The following is a 19562-nucleotide window of genomic DNA, read 5'->3' on the forward strand; positions in this document are numbered from 1 at the left end:
GTATATCCATCAGTACCATCAAATATCACACATGATAATTTGTACATGTAGGGACGTGCCATGCTCCATAGTTCTGCCTGTGAGATACTAATCGAGGTTGACATTTTTATGGTTCCCATTGCTTCGATTGTGCTGTATGGGGTACTACTGGAGCCAACTTCATTGCCAGATTCATCATACAAGCTACTGTAGAGATAAACTTTATATAAATCATTGCCTTCATTTGATACTTCCACTGTAACTTGAACTTTTGCATTATCTGAGTAAAGACCTTTAGATCGATCATTTTCATCATGAGAATTAACTGATCCATAAGGAACAGAAGCACCATATACACCATTGAGAGTAAAATGAACATGAGAGGTTTTTATAAGGTATGTATGTCGATAAATTCCCCCACCTTCATACCACCACCCTGTGCCTCCTTTAGAAGAGCTCAAGACAGCAAGTACATTGTCATTCTCTTCTCCATTGCCATAATAAATACTTGAGGCATTATCAAGACGAACCCCAAAGCTTGTGTACCCAGAATCATGATACAATAACATTTCTCCATTAAGATAAACAGTAGTAGCTCTAAAAACACCTTCAAAGTAGACCCATATAGACATGCCCTTCCAATCACTAGGGATTGAAAAGTGCTTACGGTAGAAAGTTTTATATTTAGGTAAAAAAGCTTGTTTGGCTGGGCCAGTTTCAGTATACTCTCCAATAATGAGTCCATCATGAGGTACATCAACTATTTCCCAGCTACTATCATTGTACTCTCTCTTAGCTACAGAAGGTATTGGCTGTTTGGCCGGAACATCCCTTCTTCCTCCAACCCATACCTTAGTCTTATTGTAGCAGTTGTCACTCTGACCAGTCCAGCAACCAACATTAGAGTATTGCCATATTGCACACATTACGTCTGCACAACATGTATCACGACAATCATCAGCATTGCTGATATTGACTTTATGAGTCAAACCTTGACACTGAAGACCACTAAGGTCATGTGGGAAATTGCTATTAGAACATTGTATGACTGGTTCATTTTCATAGCCTAGCTTGAATCTCCATGCATGGTCAAAGTTAACAGACTCTCTGTTAGAGGAGGAACCTGCAACAGCATAAGCCAGAACAAGTAGAAGAACTGATATCTTCATCTTCTCAAAAGTGCTGATGAACAACACTTTAATATTCATTGAAAATAACATACTATCAAGTTCAGCTATAAATACTATTACATGAATGAATAACATTTTCACAATTGTTATTTGATGCTAAAATACTTTTGAGACTTGGTCTACTAACAATAATACTGTCTAAGAGGCTAACTAAGTGGCCTAAGTTAATGCCTCCATTAAATTTCCCTAGCAATGAGCTAATGGCCATTATGTAGTAGTATTGGCCATACTTCATATGTAACTAAGGTATTAGTATTAATGTTATCTTTTATCTAATAAAATAGTTGTTACATAAATTTACACTTTTGTATATAAGTGAGGTGCTGATACTAAATTTAGTAACTATGAAGAATAATAATGAAAGTTACAAAACACCCATAAGTGTGGCACGATAATGTTGCCATTACATCAAATTGTCAATTATGATCTGTAGTCACGCTGCATCCTTGGTTATACTCTTTCTCCTGATTTAAGTAATTCTGATATGTTCCATCAACTATCTGATAAATATTGACTTCATTATCTCTAATGCGATACTTATAGTGTTTAGCAAGAAACAGAAACACTATCAGAAGAATAAAAAGTAGGACAGCTTGAGTAAGATAATAATAAAAATCAGAGCAGACATATTGATTCTGACATTTAAAAGGATATCTTATGCAACTAATAAATACATAGCCTATTGCCCATGAACTATACCACACACCAACCATCATTCCTCTGCTATGCATTGGCGATTGAGCTATAGTAAACTCGAGTAAAGCTGGATTGATTAAGAAATATGATACACCTGAAAGAATCTCAGAAATAAAATCATACCAGGTTTGAACCAATGATAGTATTTTAAAAGAGACAGCTAACAATGAAAGAAACAGGCCAATTGTCATACAAAACAGCATACTAGGAAGCCACTTTATGAAAAAAACTTTGATGAAAGAAAAGTACAGCAGGAACAATAAAAAAGAACATGCAGCATTAATGAAGTTGTTTGACTGCAAGCAAACCATTGATAAAGTACTACTACTAAAAAAACCATTGAAATCTTGGCTAATAGCATTTCCAACACTTACAATAAACAGTGGTAGCATTCGAAATACAGTTTTGACATCTTCCACTTCTTCTTCTGTGAATGGTCCGCCATATTTCTCTTTACCCAGGTCCAGTCTTGAAGGAGCCTCTTCCTCCCAGTAGGTCAGAGCACTACGATTCTCAGGATACTTGTGCTTCCTGGCATAACACAATACTCTAACTATCAGTTTTATAGGATTCTTGATAAGAGATACATTCTCCAATTTATGTTTAAAGAGAGAGTGAGATACCAATACAATAGATACAGCTACTCCTGACAATATAAATAAGATTAATTCAAAGTAGGTATAAGGATTTAAGCAACTGATTAGACCAAAAAGCATTGTTGATACTGGCAATATGATGCAGTGCAAGTATATCACAGTATTCAGTTCATAAGCTGAAGCTCCTACAAGTTGATCAATTGTATATTGAATAACATTAGCATTAAAAAAAGCTGCACCAGCTGCTTGGATAACACATCGCAAGAAAAAAATTGTCAATACAATTTCCATGTAAAAATCATAGCTTTGCACAATAAGACTAATCCCAAACACTATCCAAGAAATGAAACACAATACCATACTAATCAGTATAGTTTTATGTCTTCCAATACATAAATCAGCTAATAATCCAAAAAAGGGAAAAGGTAGAAAAAACAAAAATTCAATAGCATGACCATATAAAATGTATTCACTTTTTAGATAAGACTTTACATAATACATATTGAGAGTCAGTTCCAAATTTAATAGATAATCCCAGCAGAGAATCAATACAGCAGAATAAGAGGTAATAAGAATTGCCTGAAGTTTCTTAGACATCACTTATACAATACTCTTTAGTTTCAATGTTAAACAGTTCAAGTGTACATCATTTTATATAACAAGAACATTGAAAGTTTACTTTTAACGCACAATACTGGTAGCATTATTAATAATAATATTATTGCACCTACAAGCATGCTATATACTACCTACAATGTACATGTACTAGCATAGCAAAACCAGTGTGCCTTGCACTATTGCAACTCAGACCAATAGATTTGACTTACAAAAAACTATGCTACATGGGACTTATCTTACAGTCATTATTATAGAAATTAATTGTCACAAATATTGAAAGTAGTTACTGATCCCAAAAGAAAACAATCATGTACTTTTAGTTTCATAGGCCAATAGATCCATAATAAGCCGAAGTTTCAGTTTATAGCATTAATCAATACCAATAAAATAACAACTAATTGTAACCTATTTATTGAAACATAAACTAAAGGTATATAATCACAACACATGCACTATACATAACAAAAAAAGAGGAAAGGATGGGAAGAGTCAATTAAGGATAATTTGTACTTAAAATATCAATTGCACACAGTTAGTGCCGAGCCTTTTCTTCTTGCTCCATGTATTTTTGATAATGACGATCAACTATTAGAACAATATTAACTTCATTCTCTCTCACACGATGCTTATAATGTCTAGCCATTACAACAAAAACCACCAAAATTATAAAAACAATGATAACAGTAGTCAGATGATAGTAGAATTTAGAGCACATAAGGCTTTCATTCTGGCAATGAAATAAAAAGCGTACAGCACTACTGAAAAAATAGCCCACACCCCATGAAGCATACCATATTCCAACCATCACTCCTCTACTGTGTACTGGTGACTGAGCTATGGTGAATTCCAGTGAGGCCGGGACAATAAAAGCAAATGATATTCCCTCAAGTATTTGTGGTAACAGCAAAATTGAATAAACATGTGATGGTTCAACAGTAAACTTTATAATGAACATTCTTGAGATGGAAACAGTTAGCATAAACAACAGCCCAATGCTCATTCTAGACAGCATGCTGGGAATGTGCTTGTAGAAACAAGCTCTGAACAATAGCAGGTACATTAAAATTAGAAAAAATGCACAAGACATGCTTCCAAGATCAGTTAATGCGAAATAAGACACCAATGATGAGTGAGAAGGAGGTTTCCAGCCATGATGATAGTTAAAAGCATAAGCAATAGTAGCAACAAAGAATGGTAGCACACGAAAGGTTGTTCTCACATCTTCAACTTCTTCTTCTGTGAATGGCCCACCATATTTCTCCTTACCCAGGTCCAGTCTTGAAGGAGCCTCTTCCTCCCAGTAGGTCAGAGCACTACGATTCTCAGGATACTTGTGCTTCCTGGCATAACACAATACTCTAACAATCAGTTTGATGGGATTCTTGATAAGAGATACATTATCCAGTTTATGTTTAAAGAATGAGTGAGATATCAATACAATAGATACAGCTACTCCTGACACTATGAATGTCACTAATTCAAAGTATTCCTTACTTATCATGTACTTCATTAGCGATGATAGTGCTCCTACCAGTGGCACTGATCCACAATGCCAGTATATGACAGAGTGTAGCTCATCAGCAGGAGCTCCTATTAGCTGATCTATATTGTATTGAACAATATTTGCTTTGAAAATCGCAAAACCAGATGCTTCAAACAAAACCATAACAATAAATATTGACATAAGAAACACTTCAGAGATATAGTAGAAGTAAGATATGTATCCTAGGCCAGTCACAATCCATGATAAAAAACACAGCACTATACCAATAAGTATTGCATTATGCCTTCCAATCCATACATCAGCCAAGAGCCCAAATAAAGGAAAAGAGATAAATCCAATGCATATTAATGCAGCCATTCCATAAAGGAAAGGCCCATCTAAGCTCTCAAGGGTAAACTTTCTGATAGAATAATCATGAAGATACATTACATAGTCCCAAACAAGTACCAAGACAGCTGAAGAAGAAGAAATGATGAACAATGACCACCACTTCCTAAGCCACCTTATACCTATTGCAGCCATGAGAAAACCAACTGACTATCATTGTGAAAGTGAAAAGTTATTATAACGACAATCATAGCATACTATCCATTGTATAAGTCAGTGTACACAAGTAATATCACTTGAGATCAAACGTATTGCAAAAATGCACTGAATCACGGAATGACAACTACCAGCTCATATTTCACATGGCCTAGTAGCTACAGTATTATTCCCTGTGTCAAACACTCTATTCTATTGCTACAAAAAGATCTCCTAATGTAATTATCTCACCCTCTCTAGGAGTTAGGAGCACATGCCTGTGCTTTATTTGCTGTGGTGGACACACAAAATAGAAAATGATGGTGAGATGAGGCCCAAGTTAATGCCTCATCCACATTTCACTTCAGTCAGCTAATGATCATTATGTTGCTGTAGAGTTCTTAGTATTGACAATAATTCATACAGAAGGTATTGTGCTAATTATTGATATCATCTTTTAATTAATAAAATAGGTCTATATTGTTGTCATACAAAGTTTCAATTTTATATAGGTGATGTGCTGATACTACATTTAGTAAATATAAAGAATAATAATGAAAGTTTAAGTATGGCACAACAATGTGCCATTACATCAAATTGTCAATTATGATCTGTAGTCACACTGCATCCTTGGTTATACTCTCTCTCTTGATTTAAGTAATTCTGATATGTTCCATCAACTATCTAATAAATATTGACTTCATTATCTCTAATGCGATACTTATAGTGTTTAGCAAGAAACAGAAACACTATCAAAATAACAAAAAGTAGGACAGCTTGAGTAAGATAATAATAGAAATCAGAGCAGAGGTAGTGATTTTGACATTTAAAAGGATATCTTATGCAACTACTAAATATATAACCTATTGCCCATGAACTATACCATACACCAACCATCATTCCTCTGCTATGCATTGGCGATTGAGCTATAGTAAACTCAAGTAAAGCTGGATTGATTAAGAAATATGATACACCTGAAAGAATCTCAGAAATAAAATCATACCAGGTATCAACCAATGATAGTATTTTAAAAGAGACAGCTAACAATGAAAGAAATAGGCCAATTGTCATACAAAATAGCATACTGGGAAGCCACTTTAAGAAAAAAAGTTTGATGAAAAAAAGATAGAATAAAAAAAGTAAAAAAGAACATGTACCATTAATAAAGTTGTTTGACTGAAAGCAAGCCATTGATATAGTATTACTGTTAAAAAAACCATTAAAATCTTGGCTAATAGCATTTCCAACACTTACAATGAATAGTGGTAGCATTCAAAATACTGTCTTCACATCTTCTACCTGTTCCACTGTGAATGGTCCACCATATTTCTCTTTACCCAAGTCTAGTCTTGAAGGAGCCTCTTCCTCCCAGTAGGTCAGAGCACTACGATTCTCAGGATACTTGTGCTTCCTGGCATAACACAATACTCTAACTATCAGTTTGATGGGATTCTGTATCAGTGATATGTTCTCCAGTTTATGTTTAAAGCATCAGTGAGATACCAATACAATAGATACAGCTACTCCTGACACTATGAATAAGATTAACTCAAAATATGTACCAGGATTTAAACAACTGATTAAACCAAAAACCATTGTTGATGCCGGTAATACAATGCAGTGCAAGTATATCACAGTATTCAGTTCATAAGCTGAAGCTCCCACTAGTTGATCAATGGTATATTGAATAACATTAGCATTAAAGCAAGCTGCACCAGCAAATTGAATAAAAGATCCTATGCCATAAATGGTCCTTAATAATTCCTTAGAATAATCACAGCTTTGCACAATGAAACTTATCCCAAACACTATCCATGAAATGAAACACAATATCATACCAATCAATATAGTTTTATATCTTCCCATCCATAAATCAGCTAATAATCCAAAAAATGGAAAGGGTAGAAAAAGGAAGAATGCAATAGCATGCCCATATAAAATATATTCACTTTTCAGAACAGATTTTACATAATACATATTGAGATCCAGTTCAAAGTTTAATAGGTAATCCCAGCAGAGAATCAACACAGCTGAATAAGAAGTAATAATAATTGCCTGCATTCTCTTAGACATCATCTATAAAATAATCTTTATAGACTCTACGTTATACTCAATATCACTCTCATTTTATGCAACAGCAAATTAAAATATTGAAAGTTTATACTTCGTGAATCAATACACATGACATCATTTAAAATAATATTATCATACCTACATGTACATGCATCCTATATACCACCTGCTAGCATAGGACATCTAGAACACTGCCAATGTGGCAAGGCAAATAAAATAGTTTATTATACAGCTACTTATTTCATGATCATTATAATAGAATAGAGGCTACTTATAAATTTTCATCATAATCTCTTGTTCCAAATGTTGATAGCAAGTTGCTCATCCCAAAAGAAAACATTTAGGAACTTTTAGTTTCATAGGCAAATAGAAAGCTCAAGTTGCAATTTATAGTATATACACTAAGAACTGAAATATAAAAGATACAACACTACATAACTACAACAGGAAGAAAGAGAAAGAGAGATGTGGGAGATGTACCATTTAGTGCTCATTATTACTGTTACACACACACCTTATTAAACTATTAAATATCTTTTGTTATGTAACATGCACATGTATCTTCCAGGACATTCTAAACTGACCACATTATGTACTGTATATACATGTATATATATTTTTTCTTTTAATCTTTTGCTCTTTCTCCCTTCTTTTGTTCGAATCTATCTCTCTCGCTCCTGGCTCTCTTAGTTTTCCTATTTGATTATGACTTTTAAAGTGTTGAGAGCTATTTGTTGTTGTAATAATTTATCAGTTCATACTGAAAGAGACATGAAGAATCAAGGGGATATTAAAGACAAGAAAGTTTTATAAAACTACACACTTTTTCATTAGAACTGAGTCTTTTCATCTTGTTCAATGTATTTCTGATAACAACCATCAACTATCAAAACAATATCAACTTCATTCTCTCTCACACAATGCTTGTAGCGTCTAGCCATTGCAACAAAAATAACAATAACAGTTGTCAAATAATAGGAGAAGTTAAATTTCATTCTGGCAATGATATAAAAAGCGTACAGCACTACTGAAAAAATAGCCCACACCCCATGAAGCATACCATATTCCAACCATCACTCCTCTACTGTGTACTAGTGACTGAGCTATGGTGAATTCCAGTGAGGCCAGAAAAATAAAAGCAAATGATATTCCCTCAAGTATTTGTTTAAAATTAGGTTTATGGCTTTTTCCAAAAACCTTTTTCTGGTATCTTAATGCTATGTAGAATAAGCTTGAGCTGAACCTGACCAGCTAATTTTTTGAGTTATGAGCATTTTTTTAAATATGCCAATTTCTGAAAATACTGACCTGTGCCAGGGCCACTGAAAACTGTGAAAAGGTGGCAAAAGGGGCAAATGCCCTAGGCCCCACAATTTTTAAGGGCCCTAATAAAATTCTTTAAAACTTAATGAAACAAACTTCCTAGCTATTTCACATTCAATAGACAAAAAATACACATGTACATGTTGTGCTGCACAAAGGTAAAAATTAATTAATTTGGACTACACCCACTATCAATATAATTAAAGGAGAAAAGATTTTTGGCACACTTTGCACACCACAAATTTCATACCCAGGCCCCACCAAGGCTCTCAGCAGCCCTGACCTGGGCCATCACATTGCTATTTTTGCTCTAAACAGGCCAATAATTGATGGTTGCATACCACTCTCCACAAATTAAATAGATCAACACATATTGTAAATAGTGTGACATTCATGCATTTTAACTACCATAGGGTGACTTTTTTCGAGGGCTGTGAAAATTACTTCCGCGAAAATCAAATTAATACAGTACAAGATGGCAGACAGCATAAATTCGCAAAAATTAAATCTGCAAAATTAAAATCCATGAAACCTATAGCCCTTGAAAAAAAGGCGCCCTACGGTAATATATTTCATGGACTATACAACAACAGTTAATTAATAATTATATCACATCAAAAATTTACCCTATGACTGTGTATGAGTCCTTTTACATGAAATACCTATACAACAAATAAGTAAAATTTCAACCCTGAAACCAGAGCTTACCAAGTCTTTTAGTCTTGGTTTTATTTTCAGTTTTCTTCCTCATATCAATCGTATGTCTCGAACACGTGTAGGCACGTGTGCCATGTGACCACACCCGTTTATTCACTAAACATGGCTGCTGTGAGTGGCGAGGTCCCTATAAAGTCTTTCTCCACCATTCATTTGTATTATGATGATACTTACCAGTTTTCCTGCCGGGGAAATGTGCTAGGGATATATGAGACTCAATTTAATGGCGAAGAAAGGAGTATAGTGGTGTTAGACCAGACTGTAATGCATCCTCAAGGAGGTGAGACATAGTTTTAAACTCATGATCATGTCACCAAATGTGCCTAAATTTAGTACCCTGCGTATGCATGTGCATAGCAGAACTATTTGCTCATATGGGAGCAGAGTATTTGTTAACTTTGGAGTTAATGATCAACTTACAACTGTTATCCACCAAATCTGTGTATATAAATGAGATGCAGGATATTAATGATATTCATTTGATACCGTAAATGAAAATTTTGTTTGGGTCGTAGGGATAGAGGTATACTTTGTACTGTTTTTAACGGGGGGAAAAGTGTTATTTCATTATTTATTCAGCAAAGCAAAAGAGCTGCATCCAGAGAGAAAAGATTTTCCATGTCTGTACCACAGCAACAATTCACAGCCTCTAAGTAATGTGGGAAAGCAGATTAGGTAGATTTTAGCCTCTTGGACCATTAGTTACTGTATAATTTATGCCCCCACAATGGCGGCCAGCTTTTGTTTTTACGGTATCCCAATGAATATCATTAATCTACTTAATGGGGACCTGGTGGATATTTTTGAAATTTAAGGTGGGTTCATAACTTCATAATATGTTGTTAGGCAAGTGTACCATCAATTTTTAATCAAAAGTTGACCTTTTGACACATGCTTTCCACTAGAATAATACTAAATCTTATTCTAGCATGAATGTAACATCAAGCCTATCGTAAACTCACTTTTACTAGGCTAAATTTGGAGTACATTTGATTTTACTTAAAATATTACTACTTAGTATAATAGGTTTTAAAGTTTATTAAGCATTGTAATTAAATGCTACTGTATATAGATTTACTGCTGTAATTGAAGGGTTAGAAGACGCATCTTTTTGTATAATTTTGATATGAAAAGGCACTGTAATTTAATTTTGAATATACATTAGATCTGGCAATTGTAATTGTAATTAGAGGCTGCGTTTGAGGCCTAAGACTGAACAAAATGTAATAAAATTTATCAAAATTGAACTCCATTTTTTGATGCACATGCATGTTCTAATATTGTGTAAATGGTTTGAACTGATTTTGATCAAATTTGATTTTTTAATAAATTTTTAAAGTTGCTCAAAAATTTGGCCTGTGACCATGTTCCAATCTCGGGCCAAATTTTTTTCGCACAAATGGCTAGGAGAAAATTCTCTATCATAGTAATTGAATGTGCCGTTATAATGGAGGTTTTATAATTGACCCCAGGCCTGATTACTTGCATAATACTAAAGTTAATACATACTACATGTACATGTAGGTGGTCAATCAACCGATATTGGCACAATATCCAGTCCTGATGGAAATATTAAGTTTGAGGTAATGCTGAATCAATATTATACTAATGATTTATGTATGTCCATGTATGTGTACGTGTAGGTATCACATGTTCAGAAGCCAAGGGATACAAATTATATTGAACATATTGGAACATTTACGACAGATGAAAGGTAATTGGCATGCTTGTATACTTAATCCAGAGCCTGACATAACAGTCGGACATCAGACATTTTCAAACCATTTTGCTCAATTTTCTGACCAAATTCTGTGTTGTTCTATCATTTTTTCTGAACAGCATTAATTAAGCAATTCAACATAACAATTAATTAGTTATGTCTACCACAGGGTTTCCCACAAAGCATACTAAATGAGCTAAACAGCATGAGCTTCATGAGCTGCCATTAATAATTGTACGTGACTTTTAAAGCAACTTTAAAAATTCATAAAAAAATCCAAATTTGATCAGAATCAGCTCAATCTTGATACACAACATAAGAATGTGTATGCGTATTAGAAAAAAATTATAAAAATTGACAATTTTCTACTAGCCATTTTTGACAAAATTGAGCCAAAGACTAAAGGCTGTAGCCTTTGGTCGTTGGCCCAATTTTTGAGCAACTTCATAAATTCATAAAAATACAAACTTGATCCAAGTCAGTTTTTATTTTCTATACAGCATAAGAACATGTATAATGTATCAAAAAAATTAGAAAAATTGAGAATTCTCTACTTGTGACTTTTGTCAAAATTTGAGTAATTTAATAATCTACTGGCAAGAAGCTGCATGAGCACTATACCAAAATCCTTTGAGAAACTCTGTCTGATAAAAATAGCAGATCAAATTAAGCAATATTCAGGCACAATAGCTGAACATTGTTTGAATGTACATGTAATTTCAGGCTTTGTAATCATTACTGTTATGGTAAAGCCAGTAATTTTGAGGAGGGGGGGGGGTTGACAAATTTGATGCTTTAACAGCCATTCACCAAATTTTAAACCTACCATTTTGATTCTTTATGCATTGGTACATGGCCACAATAACAATTTGCCAAAAATTTACCCCCTTCCAAATTACCAGCTATACTGTATATTTATGGTGGATCTTTAAAAGGTTAATTGTTGGTCAAGAGGTGACAGTTGAAATTAATTCAGGAAGGAGATGTACTAATGCTAGAATACATAGTGCAGGCCATCTACTTGACTCAGCTTTCATTAACCTGGGAATAACCAATCTAGTCCCATCAAAAGTATGTTGCTGAATGTCAGCTAATGTTAGCATTGTTATCCTACTTAGGGCTATCATTTCCCTGATGGACCTTATGTTGGTTAGTTATTAAACATTAACTTTAAAAGCAACTAATCATTACAATAATATAAATGGTTATTTGTAGAATATATTGGTGATATTCCAGCTGAAAAAAGAGAAGAAGTCATTAATCTTTTGAATATAGAATCAGAAAGACTCATCAAAGTATTTATACTTGCCTGTGTTTTAATGATAAATAATTTATTGATTTTATGAACTCCAGGAATCTATTGGAGTTGTGGTATCAGTGAATGAAAGAAATGAAAGAGAAGTTAATGTTGGTGGAGTATCCTGTATGTGTGGTGGAACTCATGTTAAGAATACTGCAGAAATAAAAGGTCTTAAAGTCTCAAAAATTAAAAAGGTAGCTAGAAATGATATTTGTATGTTATTATTGTTATTATTCATATTCAGAGCAAGAAAAATGTGAGAGTGTCTTACACTGTACTGTAAATAACTGAAACAAAGTAATTGTACAAGATTATTTATTTTTATAATTTTTATTAGAGCTGTGTACATTATGCCAAATTAATAAATGCTGCTTTGTTGATATTAATTGTCATACAGTATTAGCTTCAGGGACGAGACTGCAAATTACTGATCGCTTATTTTTAGAATTAATTCTCATACAATTATTGTAATTTTTAAGAGTACTTGATTTTAGAGAGCGTCCTACAGGCTAAAGCCCATACTTTCACTGCATACCCACATAAACCCTAGTAGCTACAATCCAATAAATATTACATTCTTATCTACTTTTGGTATTTCTCATTAAACTGACCTATGCATAACTAATTAACTCCCTATGGGTTCCAATTTCCAAATAATGTACATACTGGTACATTGTTTTGATGTTGTCACATAGTCATAACACATACATTTTTATACATGATTTACAGCTATTGGCTTTGACCTTTGGCTCCACGGCTATAATTATCTGTAGTAATGTACAGGTATCGGTAATGAGTTTTTCCCACAAAGCAGGCTAAGGGAACTAAACAGAATACTATTTTTGAGCAAATTAAACAATTCATAAAACATCCAATCTAATGTAGATCTGAGTTAGCAAAATGCTGTGAGAAGCCTTAATTGTATTAAAGCTAGATAAAGCCCCTGGAAATATAATTATTAGCAATAGATCTAAATATAGAAGTAAAAACATTCATCCTGTCATGGACCACTCCCATAGTTCATACCTAGAAATGATCATGATTATATATAAAGCAAGATCTACTATTTGGTGAGTGACTCTCCTTCAGCTTTCTAGCATAGATATTAGAGACTACGTAGAAATCCATTACGTAGTCTATAATATCTATGTTTCTAGTAAACTTTCTATTCTGTTTTCCAAATAGCAAGAATAATTGGATATTATGGCAAGTCAACTTTGCTCAAGTGTGATACTAGTAAGCTAAAGATATTATAGCCTTAGCTATGTACTTTATAATGTCCATTAGGTAATAACTATAGTTCTGGTATGGACTGTCGACAGTTTAACATTAAATGATTTTTACCCATATGGTGAAGAGAATGGAGATACGGCAGTGACAGTGACACCAGCTACTGATATGTCTGTACCATTAGAGCAACCAATTGAAAATTTTGCAGTCTTCAAAACTCACCAACTTAACGTCTCAAATATTCATGTGAGTGACACACAAAGCACTGTCATATATTCGTATTTATTATTAGGTATACTTTGATGGTTTTATACGTTTTGAATCCGGGAGTCATTACATTGAGTTCAACCTTCTCAATAGGAGAGGTCAGGGAGATGATAACTTGTCAATAACAACATACAGACTTACAAATGATTCTTTGCTACTACGACGGGCGCAAAATGAGATTAACAAAGCTTTTCCCCACACATTCTGTAGCTCTTCTCCTCCAACACAACTGCTAATACAAACCTGGATAGATTACAAAAAAGGACCATCTTATCCTGTCAGTAAATATTTTAAATTCCTTAAATGTGATATGTATATTTTATAGGGTAGCAATTTTCAGTTTCTTTTAGTGACTAATGGGTTCAATTCTTATGGGATCGCTAAGTTTGTGGATGTAAATGATCACATGGACAGAGAAGGGTCAATGACTACAGGAGTTAGAACATTTCTGTTTGGAGCATCCGAAACATCAAATATCGTGCAATTTCCATTTGAGTCAGATGTTTATGATGCTCCTACTCAAATGCTTAACAGTGATATTCCTGGGACATACCTGTTTTCATTGAACAGTAGTGATGGAGGTATACACACTTTTGTTTAAGGCAATGCATGTCATTAGGTTATTGATAATTAAATTATGCAGCCATAATATAGTTAGAGTAATTTCCTGGTAAATTAAATGCAGCCTTTGATCTTAGTCTATATTTAGATTGCACGAGACAACATGTTGCTGCTAGCAAATTTATGGCCTACTTTGATCTTGTAAGCATATTTTTATTCTTAGAACAGAATAAGATTAAAGTAACCTTAAATGTTACATGTTACCAAGAGTACTCTTTATGTTACCTTAGTGACTTTATAAAGTGAATTCTTCAAACTATCTAATGTACATATAAGAAAGCTATAATATGGTTTGATACTGTTACAATTTATTTACTATTNTGAGCCTCGTACTTACTCTATTTTAAACATTTACTGAAGCTCAGAGTTTCCTACAAAATTTTGCATAGTTCTTCTTGCCAGCTCATGAGGTGTCCTGTTTAGCTTGCTCAGTAGAGATTAGTTGAAAAGCCTGTCCGTGGTGTTTTGTCAAAAATGGCTAGAGGAGAAAATTCTCCATTTTTTGATACGCATATGGGTCTTGAGCCAAATTTTATCAAAAATGGCTAGGAGAGGTTATTATTTTTTCTAATACGTATGCATGTTCTAATGTTGTATATCTTGTTTGAGCTGGTTCTGATTAAAAACTGGAATTTTTATGGATTTTAAAAGTTACTCAAAAACAGGCTCGAGACCATGCATGCATGTATGATGTACTGTCAAAATGATTCTCCATTTTATAATATTTTCTGATAAATACACATGTACATGTTCTGATGTTGTATATTTAGTTTGAGCTGATGCCATTAAAAATTTAATTTTTAAAAAATTTTGAAGTTACTAAAAAATCTGGCCAGAGACAATGTACAATAGTACTTTATTGTTTATCATTAATATAATTTTTTTAGACTGTACAGGTAGCTGTCATTGCAAGATAGCGCTAGTGAGACTGGCTTGTGAAGTTAGGAGGCGGAATGGTGAATCATTGCCTAATAGTTGCAATAGATACGACTGATCTGACACAATTAAAAATTATTAAAGTATTGGTATTTTCTGTAATATTTAAACTTTTGGTCATATTTGCATTTTAGTAAACTGTTCATTTTTATAAAAAATTATTATAGAGTTGTTAACACTAATTTTTGACATTATTGCCATGTCTTTAGCAGGTAATTTTGGAGGGGATGAATGAATTTGGGCTAGTTTGGTGTTTTGACCAAATTAAAACCTGCCATTTTGTACCATTATGTGCATGCTCAATTCAATGGCATAAGATCACAAATGAACCTACCAATCACCAAAATTTTAGTAATTTGCCAATATTTCTTTCCTCTATAATTACCCACTGCACGATATTCCCTGTCAAATACATTTATAACTAGGTGGATCTAAATACCTTCCATTTTATCAATATAAGAAAGTAGGCTGCTATTATAGTGTAGGCTTATATCTTAAAATGCAGTAATGCTCCTGTGCAGACTTGCTGGGATAGTTGACTCTTTCAAAGAGTTCACCATTTCTTGGAATTATTCTATCTCTGATGTGAACAATCCAAACTATGAATTTCATTGCAATGCTTGATTCTTGGAACTGCTGTACAAACAGTCTATGAATATCTGATAATTGAGGCTACACCATGTTCTAACTTTAAATTGAAATGGAGCATGACTGTATTGATGGAGCTGAAAAACAGTTATTACGTCTTGCCAATGAAACTGTCAGCAATGAGAAGTAAGAGGGAAATCTAACTAGCAGTTACTAAAATTACACTCATGCTTTTTAGGCTATGTGAGAAATTAAAGAGAGAGAATGCTAAATTAGATAGGTATTTTTAAAAGAAATCTGCTTTGTATGAAATTCAGTACATCCCTGTGCTTCTCTACTACAGTGATATAAAGACCTTGGAAGAAGAGTTAAAAGAGTTAAAGAGGTGCATGGATCTGAATATTTTATATAGTCTATCTAGTCTGATTATTTTGTAGTAAAAATGAAGATCTTGTGTCACAAGAAAGAGAACTTGAAAAGTATGATTAATTGTGATAGACTGACAGCATTAAAAAAATTAGAAAAACTAGTTCAGCTCGTGATGCTCATAAAATGTATGGACATATTGCTCCTGGAGATATTACTCACCAAGATGTCATACTCTCCTTTGACAATTTTTTTAAAACAACATTACGTAATCTACCCAGGCAACTTAGTGCACAGTCTAAAGAGAAGTATGAAGTATGGCATATGACATCTGATATTGTAGAGGTTAGTTAGTTTGATTATGATTTTGGTGTAGACCTGAGTTTATAGACAAGCTTTGAACATTGTAAAGATGCCATCATCAAAAAAATAAGTGAAAAGCTGAAATTTGAACTAACTGTTTTTAGGTCTACTGGATCAGTAGATGATAAAATAGCTGATCTTTTTAGAGCATTTCATATCTTTGTCAATGAATTGTGCAAGGAAGAAATTGAACAAAAGCACCAAGTATTTTATTTTAATATATAAAACTTCAATCATGATAATAATTTGCCTATACAGGGAGATAATGATGAGAGCAAGGAGCAGAATAAAATGAACATGTCAAAAATAAAGAAAAATGTTTGTTTGATAAGTAGATATAGGTCTAGTCATAATTTATAACTATATTTAGTTACGTTCCACATGTGCTTTACTCAGCATTGATGATGACGATGCAGATACTTATATTGATCTAATAGTAGCTATTGTCACACAAATTGATCCAAAAGATTACACTACATTTATTAAGGATGGAAAGAAAAGTGATGATCAACCATAAAGGTAATGTAGATTTTTACAATAGATTTAGATTTAATGTTTTTAGGTTGTTTATAAGTGATTTTCTATATTTTTTTCAAGAATAATGTTGCTAGATCTACTTGACTTTATTTGTTTCTTTATTAGTCTATTCATTATATTATCAATTCTTGTTGTTGTTGTTGTTGTTGTTATTATTATTATTAATATTATTACTATTATTATTACTATTATTATTATGAAAAGAACAAAACCTAATAAAAATCCTAATAAACAGACACAATGAGGAGAAGCAAATAATTATGAAACAGAATAGCAAAAATAGAGAGATCAATTTAAGGGTAAGTCAAGACACCTGTCTTCAGTAAAAATTTCCTAAAACTTGTGATACTGGATATAAAGTTATTGAGTAGAGAGAAAGTCACAGGTGGTTTTAACTTCTTCACCAGTAACACAATACTTAGCTTTGGCTTGTATTTCTGTTCCACTGAAATCCATAGTGATCTCAACTGTACGCTCATTTAGTGGTAGGTTATCAGGATTTGGAATATCAATGACCAGTTGACCTATTTTATCAGCATTGCTCTTACCATCTTTACTATTGATGTATTGAACACCACGATCAGGTGCACAGTAAATGTCAATCGGTAATTGAGTAGAGTTTTGACTTGGTGGTTCCCCGTTAATTGTAATAACTTCATTTTCATTTGCTACCTCTTCTTTTTCAATGAAAATGCAAAACACCGAATGGCATCTATCTTGCTTTTCCTCACCATCGTAGTACTTGTAATCCTCATCATGTTCCTTTGGATCAAATGGTAACGTGGTGCTTATTCCATAAGTAGCATCACATGTTCTTTCTGTTACTTTTCCTGGATTCTGACGCCACAATACTGCCCCTTGAGCAACAGCTAATCGAGGAGATGGTGGGAGTATAACTTTAGCTTTGGAATTTCGCTTTTTAATTGCCTCTTCAACCTTTTGATGCGTATACTTACAGCCACCAAATCCACCAACAAGATAAAATGTAGTAAAACGATTCTTGGTATCTTCAATTGCTTTTAGTACACAATCTATGATACCATCAATTGCTGGACCAAATAATTGAGCTTCAATTACTTCTTCATCTTCTATGTATATTTTGTCATCGTCATATTCCACGCCATGCATTTCCTTAACTTTTAATTCAATTGTTTCATTGTAACATTTAGCGAATTTGTTAGGCAAAGAAACAACAATGCTTTTACTAGTACGATTACCATAGCTAATTTTTTGATCTTCAAATTCTCTATACAGTATATCATTTATTGATGCCATTTGCATTGAATGGCTACCAATATCTAGATACTTCAGGTACCCAGGATCATCTACCAGCTTCTGCAGCATTTTAGAGAAAGCTTCATTAACCTGTGTACCACCCCATGCATTACCAGTAGGGATGACTGGCACTTTGATGTTTCCCTCAACTTCAATATGAGCTGTGATATCAACCGTACCACCTCCTATATCTATGACCATGTATTCTGTGGGACATTTGATAGCTGCTTGAGATTTATCAGCTTGAATTTGCTCTACCACATTCTTCTGGCTATAAAGAGCTGCTGCTTCAGGCTCCAGTGCTAGTGACAACTTTTCAGAATTAACTTCTTTTGGTGGTGGAAGTGGACCATCACATATTGGAGTGAAATTTTCAATGCCACCAGACTTTGTCAATAAGCCAGCCTAGTTGTCAATGTAGATTAAGCAGTAAATTTTAATTTCTTCACTCACCATATAAGCAGCTTCCCTCATCATTCTTTTTCCACGTGCATCCCATATAGCAGGTACAGTAATGACCCAATAAAAATCAGTCGTTCCTAAGGGTGTAACAGTACGTGACAAGTGGTCGATGAGTTGATCTTTTAAATACTGGAGTATGAATGCAATAACTTCAACCAGATAGTACTTCTCACCCGAAAAAGACTCAATGAGCGTCTCACGATTAATGGCCTGCAATAGAAGTGTTTAGTACAGCTATGTAAATTTGAAATTATTTCATGTACCTGTTCCCTTTTCAAAGACATTTTGATCCTCTCAAAATAAACATAGCTTTTGTAGTCATCCTGTTTAACTTGTTTTAAGAACGTCTGTCTGGCATTTTCTCCAAATGAACTGACTTTTGTACTGCTTCCTTCTTTCTTTAGTAGAACAACATTAAGAACCCTTGTTGATTGTGTTGTGCCTAATGGAAATGTTTGTATATTCTCATATCCTTTAGTAGCATATGCCAGGGAAACTGATGTAGTACCAAAATCAATTGCAGCAACATTGCCATTAGTAGGACAATAGCTACGCTCATTACAAACTATTTTCTCTGCTCTACATAATGGAGCTGGCGTCTTGTTACCCATTTCAGCACCTTTCTGCCAGTGGAAGCAATGGCATACAAAAGTATGCATGTGCTATACAGCTACAATGA

General features: G+C 33.7%; 4 protein-coding genes across 6 annotated transcripts; 3 read left to right on the plus strand and 1 right to left on the minus strand.

Annotated features, from left to right (window-relative positions):
* The first annotated feature begins 9286 nt into the window (after positions 1-9286).
* Positions 9287-12624, plus strand: LOC100631819 (alanine--tRNA ligase-like). Its single transcript, XM_003385707.3, has 8 exons — positions 9287-9498; positions 10743-10801; positions 10862-10932; positions 11874-12009; positions 12057-12087; positions 12154-12233; positions 12292-12432; positions 12483-12624. The coding sequence occupies exons 1-8, from the start codon at positions 9321-9323 to the stop codon at positions 12519-12521; spliced, it is 735 nt and encodes a 244-aa protein (XP_003385755.1). The 5' UTR covers positions 9287-9320; the 3' UTR covers positions 12522-12624.
* A 303-nt stretch (positions 12625-12927) lies between these two features.
* LOC105312364 (uncharacterized) lies at positions 12928-15367 on the plus strand. 2 transcript variants are annotated; one of them, XM_019995180.1, is made up of 6 exons: positions 12928-13308; positions 13424-13474; positions 13526-13714; positions 13761-14012; positions 14061-14316; positions 15244-15367. In XM_019995180.1, the coding sequence occupies exons 2-6, from the start codon at positions 13442-13444 to the stop codon at positions 15348-15350; spliced, it is 837 nt and encodes a 278-aa protein (XP_019850739.1). In that variant the 5' UTR covers positions 12928-13308; positions 13424-13441; the 3' UTR covers positions 15351-15367. The 2 variants fall into 2 exon arrangements, with proteins under 2 accessions (XP_019850739.1, XP_011403252.1); XM_011404950.2 differs by lacking the exon at positions 12928-13308 and having other exon boundaries at positions 13321-13474.
* A 586-nt stretch (positions 15368-15953) lies between these two features.
* LOC109581236 (cTAGE family member 5-like) lies at positions 15954-17298 on the plus strand. Of its 2 annotated transcripts, XM_019995182.1 has the most exons (10): positions 15954-16066; positions 16119-16160; positions 16224-16265; positions 16318-16359; positions 16402-16591; positions 16637-16679; positions 16731-16813; positions 16868-16927; positions 16980-17128; positions 17172-17298. In XM_019995182.1, the coding sequence occupies exons 1-9, from the start codon at positions 15993-15995 to the stop codon at positions 17124-17126; spliced, it is 723 nt and encodes a 240-aa protein (XP_019850741.1). In that variant the 5' UTR covers positions 15954-15992; the 3' UTR covers positions 17127-17128; positions 17172-17298. The 2 variants fall into 2 exon arrangements, with proteins under 2 accessions (XP_019850741.1, XP_019850740.1); XM_019995181.1 differs by having other exon boundaries at positions 16637-16813.
* A 24-nt stretch (positions 17299-17322) lies between these two features.
* Positions 17323-19554, minus strand: LOC105312365 (heat shock 70 kDa protein 12A-like). The gene is made up of 3 exons (XM_011404953.2): positions 19147-19554; positions 18875-19093; positions 17323-18826 (listed from the first exon to the last, which is right to left on the minus strand). Exons 1-3 carry the CDS (start codon positions 19540-19542, stop codon positions 17507-17509), a joined length of 1935 nt encoding a protein of 644 aa, XP_011403255.2. The 5' UTR covers positions 19543-19554; the 3' UTR covers positions 17323-17506.
* Between the last annotated feature and the right edge of the window lie 8 nt (positions 19555-19562).

Source organism: Amphimedon queenslandica, unplaced genomic scaffold (genome assembly GCF_000090795.2).
Source record: "Amphimedon queenslandica unplaced genomic scaffold, v1.1 AMPQUscaffold_13452, whole genome shotgun sequence".
NCBI lineage: Eukaryota > Metazoa > Porifera > Demospongiae > Haplosclerida > Niphatidae > Amphimedon > Amphimedon queenslandica.

Excerpts from the sequence above, each read along its gene's own strand:
- LOC100631819 (XM_003385707.3), top strand. The coding sequence starts at position 9,321 with ATGGCTGCTGTGAGTGGCGAGGTCCCTATAAAGTCTTTCTCCACCATT. Across the intron at positions 9,499-10,742 it reads TGTAATGCATCCTCAAGGAG|GTGGTCAATCAACCGATATT; the intron begins GTGAGACATAGT and ends ATGTACATGTAG. Across the intron at positions 12,088-12,153 it reads CCCTGATGGACCTTATGTTG|AATATATTGGTGATATTCCA; the intron begins GTTAGTTATTAA and ends GGTTATTTGTAG.
- LOC105312364 (XM_019995180.1), top strand. The coding sequence starts at position 13,442 with ATGGCAAGTCAACTTTGCTCAAGTGTGATACTA. Across the intron at positions 13,475-13,525 it reads TTTGCTCAAGTGTGATACTA|GTAATAACTATAGTTCTGGT; the intron begins GTAAGCTAAAGA and ends AATGTCCATTAG. Across the intron at positions 14,013-14,060 it reads AAAAAGGACCATCTTATCCT|GGTAGCAATTTTCAGTTTCT; the intron begins GTCAGTAAATAT and ends TATATTTTATAG.
- LOC109581236 (XM_019995181.1), top strand. The coding sequence starts at position 15,993 with ATGGAGCATGACTGTATTGATGGAGCTGAAAAACAGTTATTACGTCTT. Across the intron at positions 16,067-16,118 it reads GAAACTGTCAGCAATGAGAA|GCTATGTGAGAAATTAAAGA; the intron begins GTAAGAGGGAAA and ends CATGCTTTTTAG. Across the intron at positions 16,592-16,636 it reads TGACATCTGATATTGTAGAG|ACAAGCTTTGAACATTGTAA; the intron begins GTTAGTTAGTTT and ends CTGAGTTTATAG.
- LOC105312365 (XM_011404953.2), bottom strand. The coding sequence starts at position 19,542 with ATGCATACTTTTGTATGCCATTGCTTCCACTGGCAGAAAGGTGCTGAA. Across the intron at positions 19,094-19,146 it reads TGTCTTTGAAAAGGGAACAG|GCCATTAATCGTGAGACGCT; the intron begins GTACATGAAATA and ends CTTCTATTGCAG. Across the intron at positions 18,827-18,874 it reads TGAGGGAAGCTGCTTATATG|GCTGGCTTATTGACAAAGTC; the intron begins GTGAGTGAAGAA and ends ATTGACAACTAG.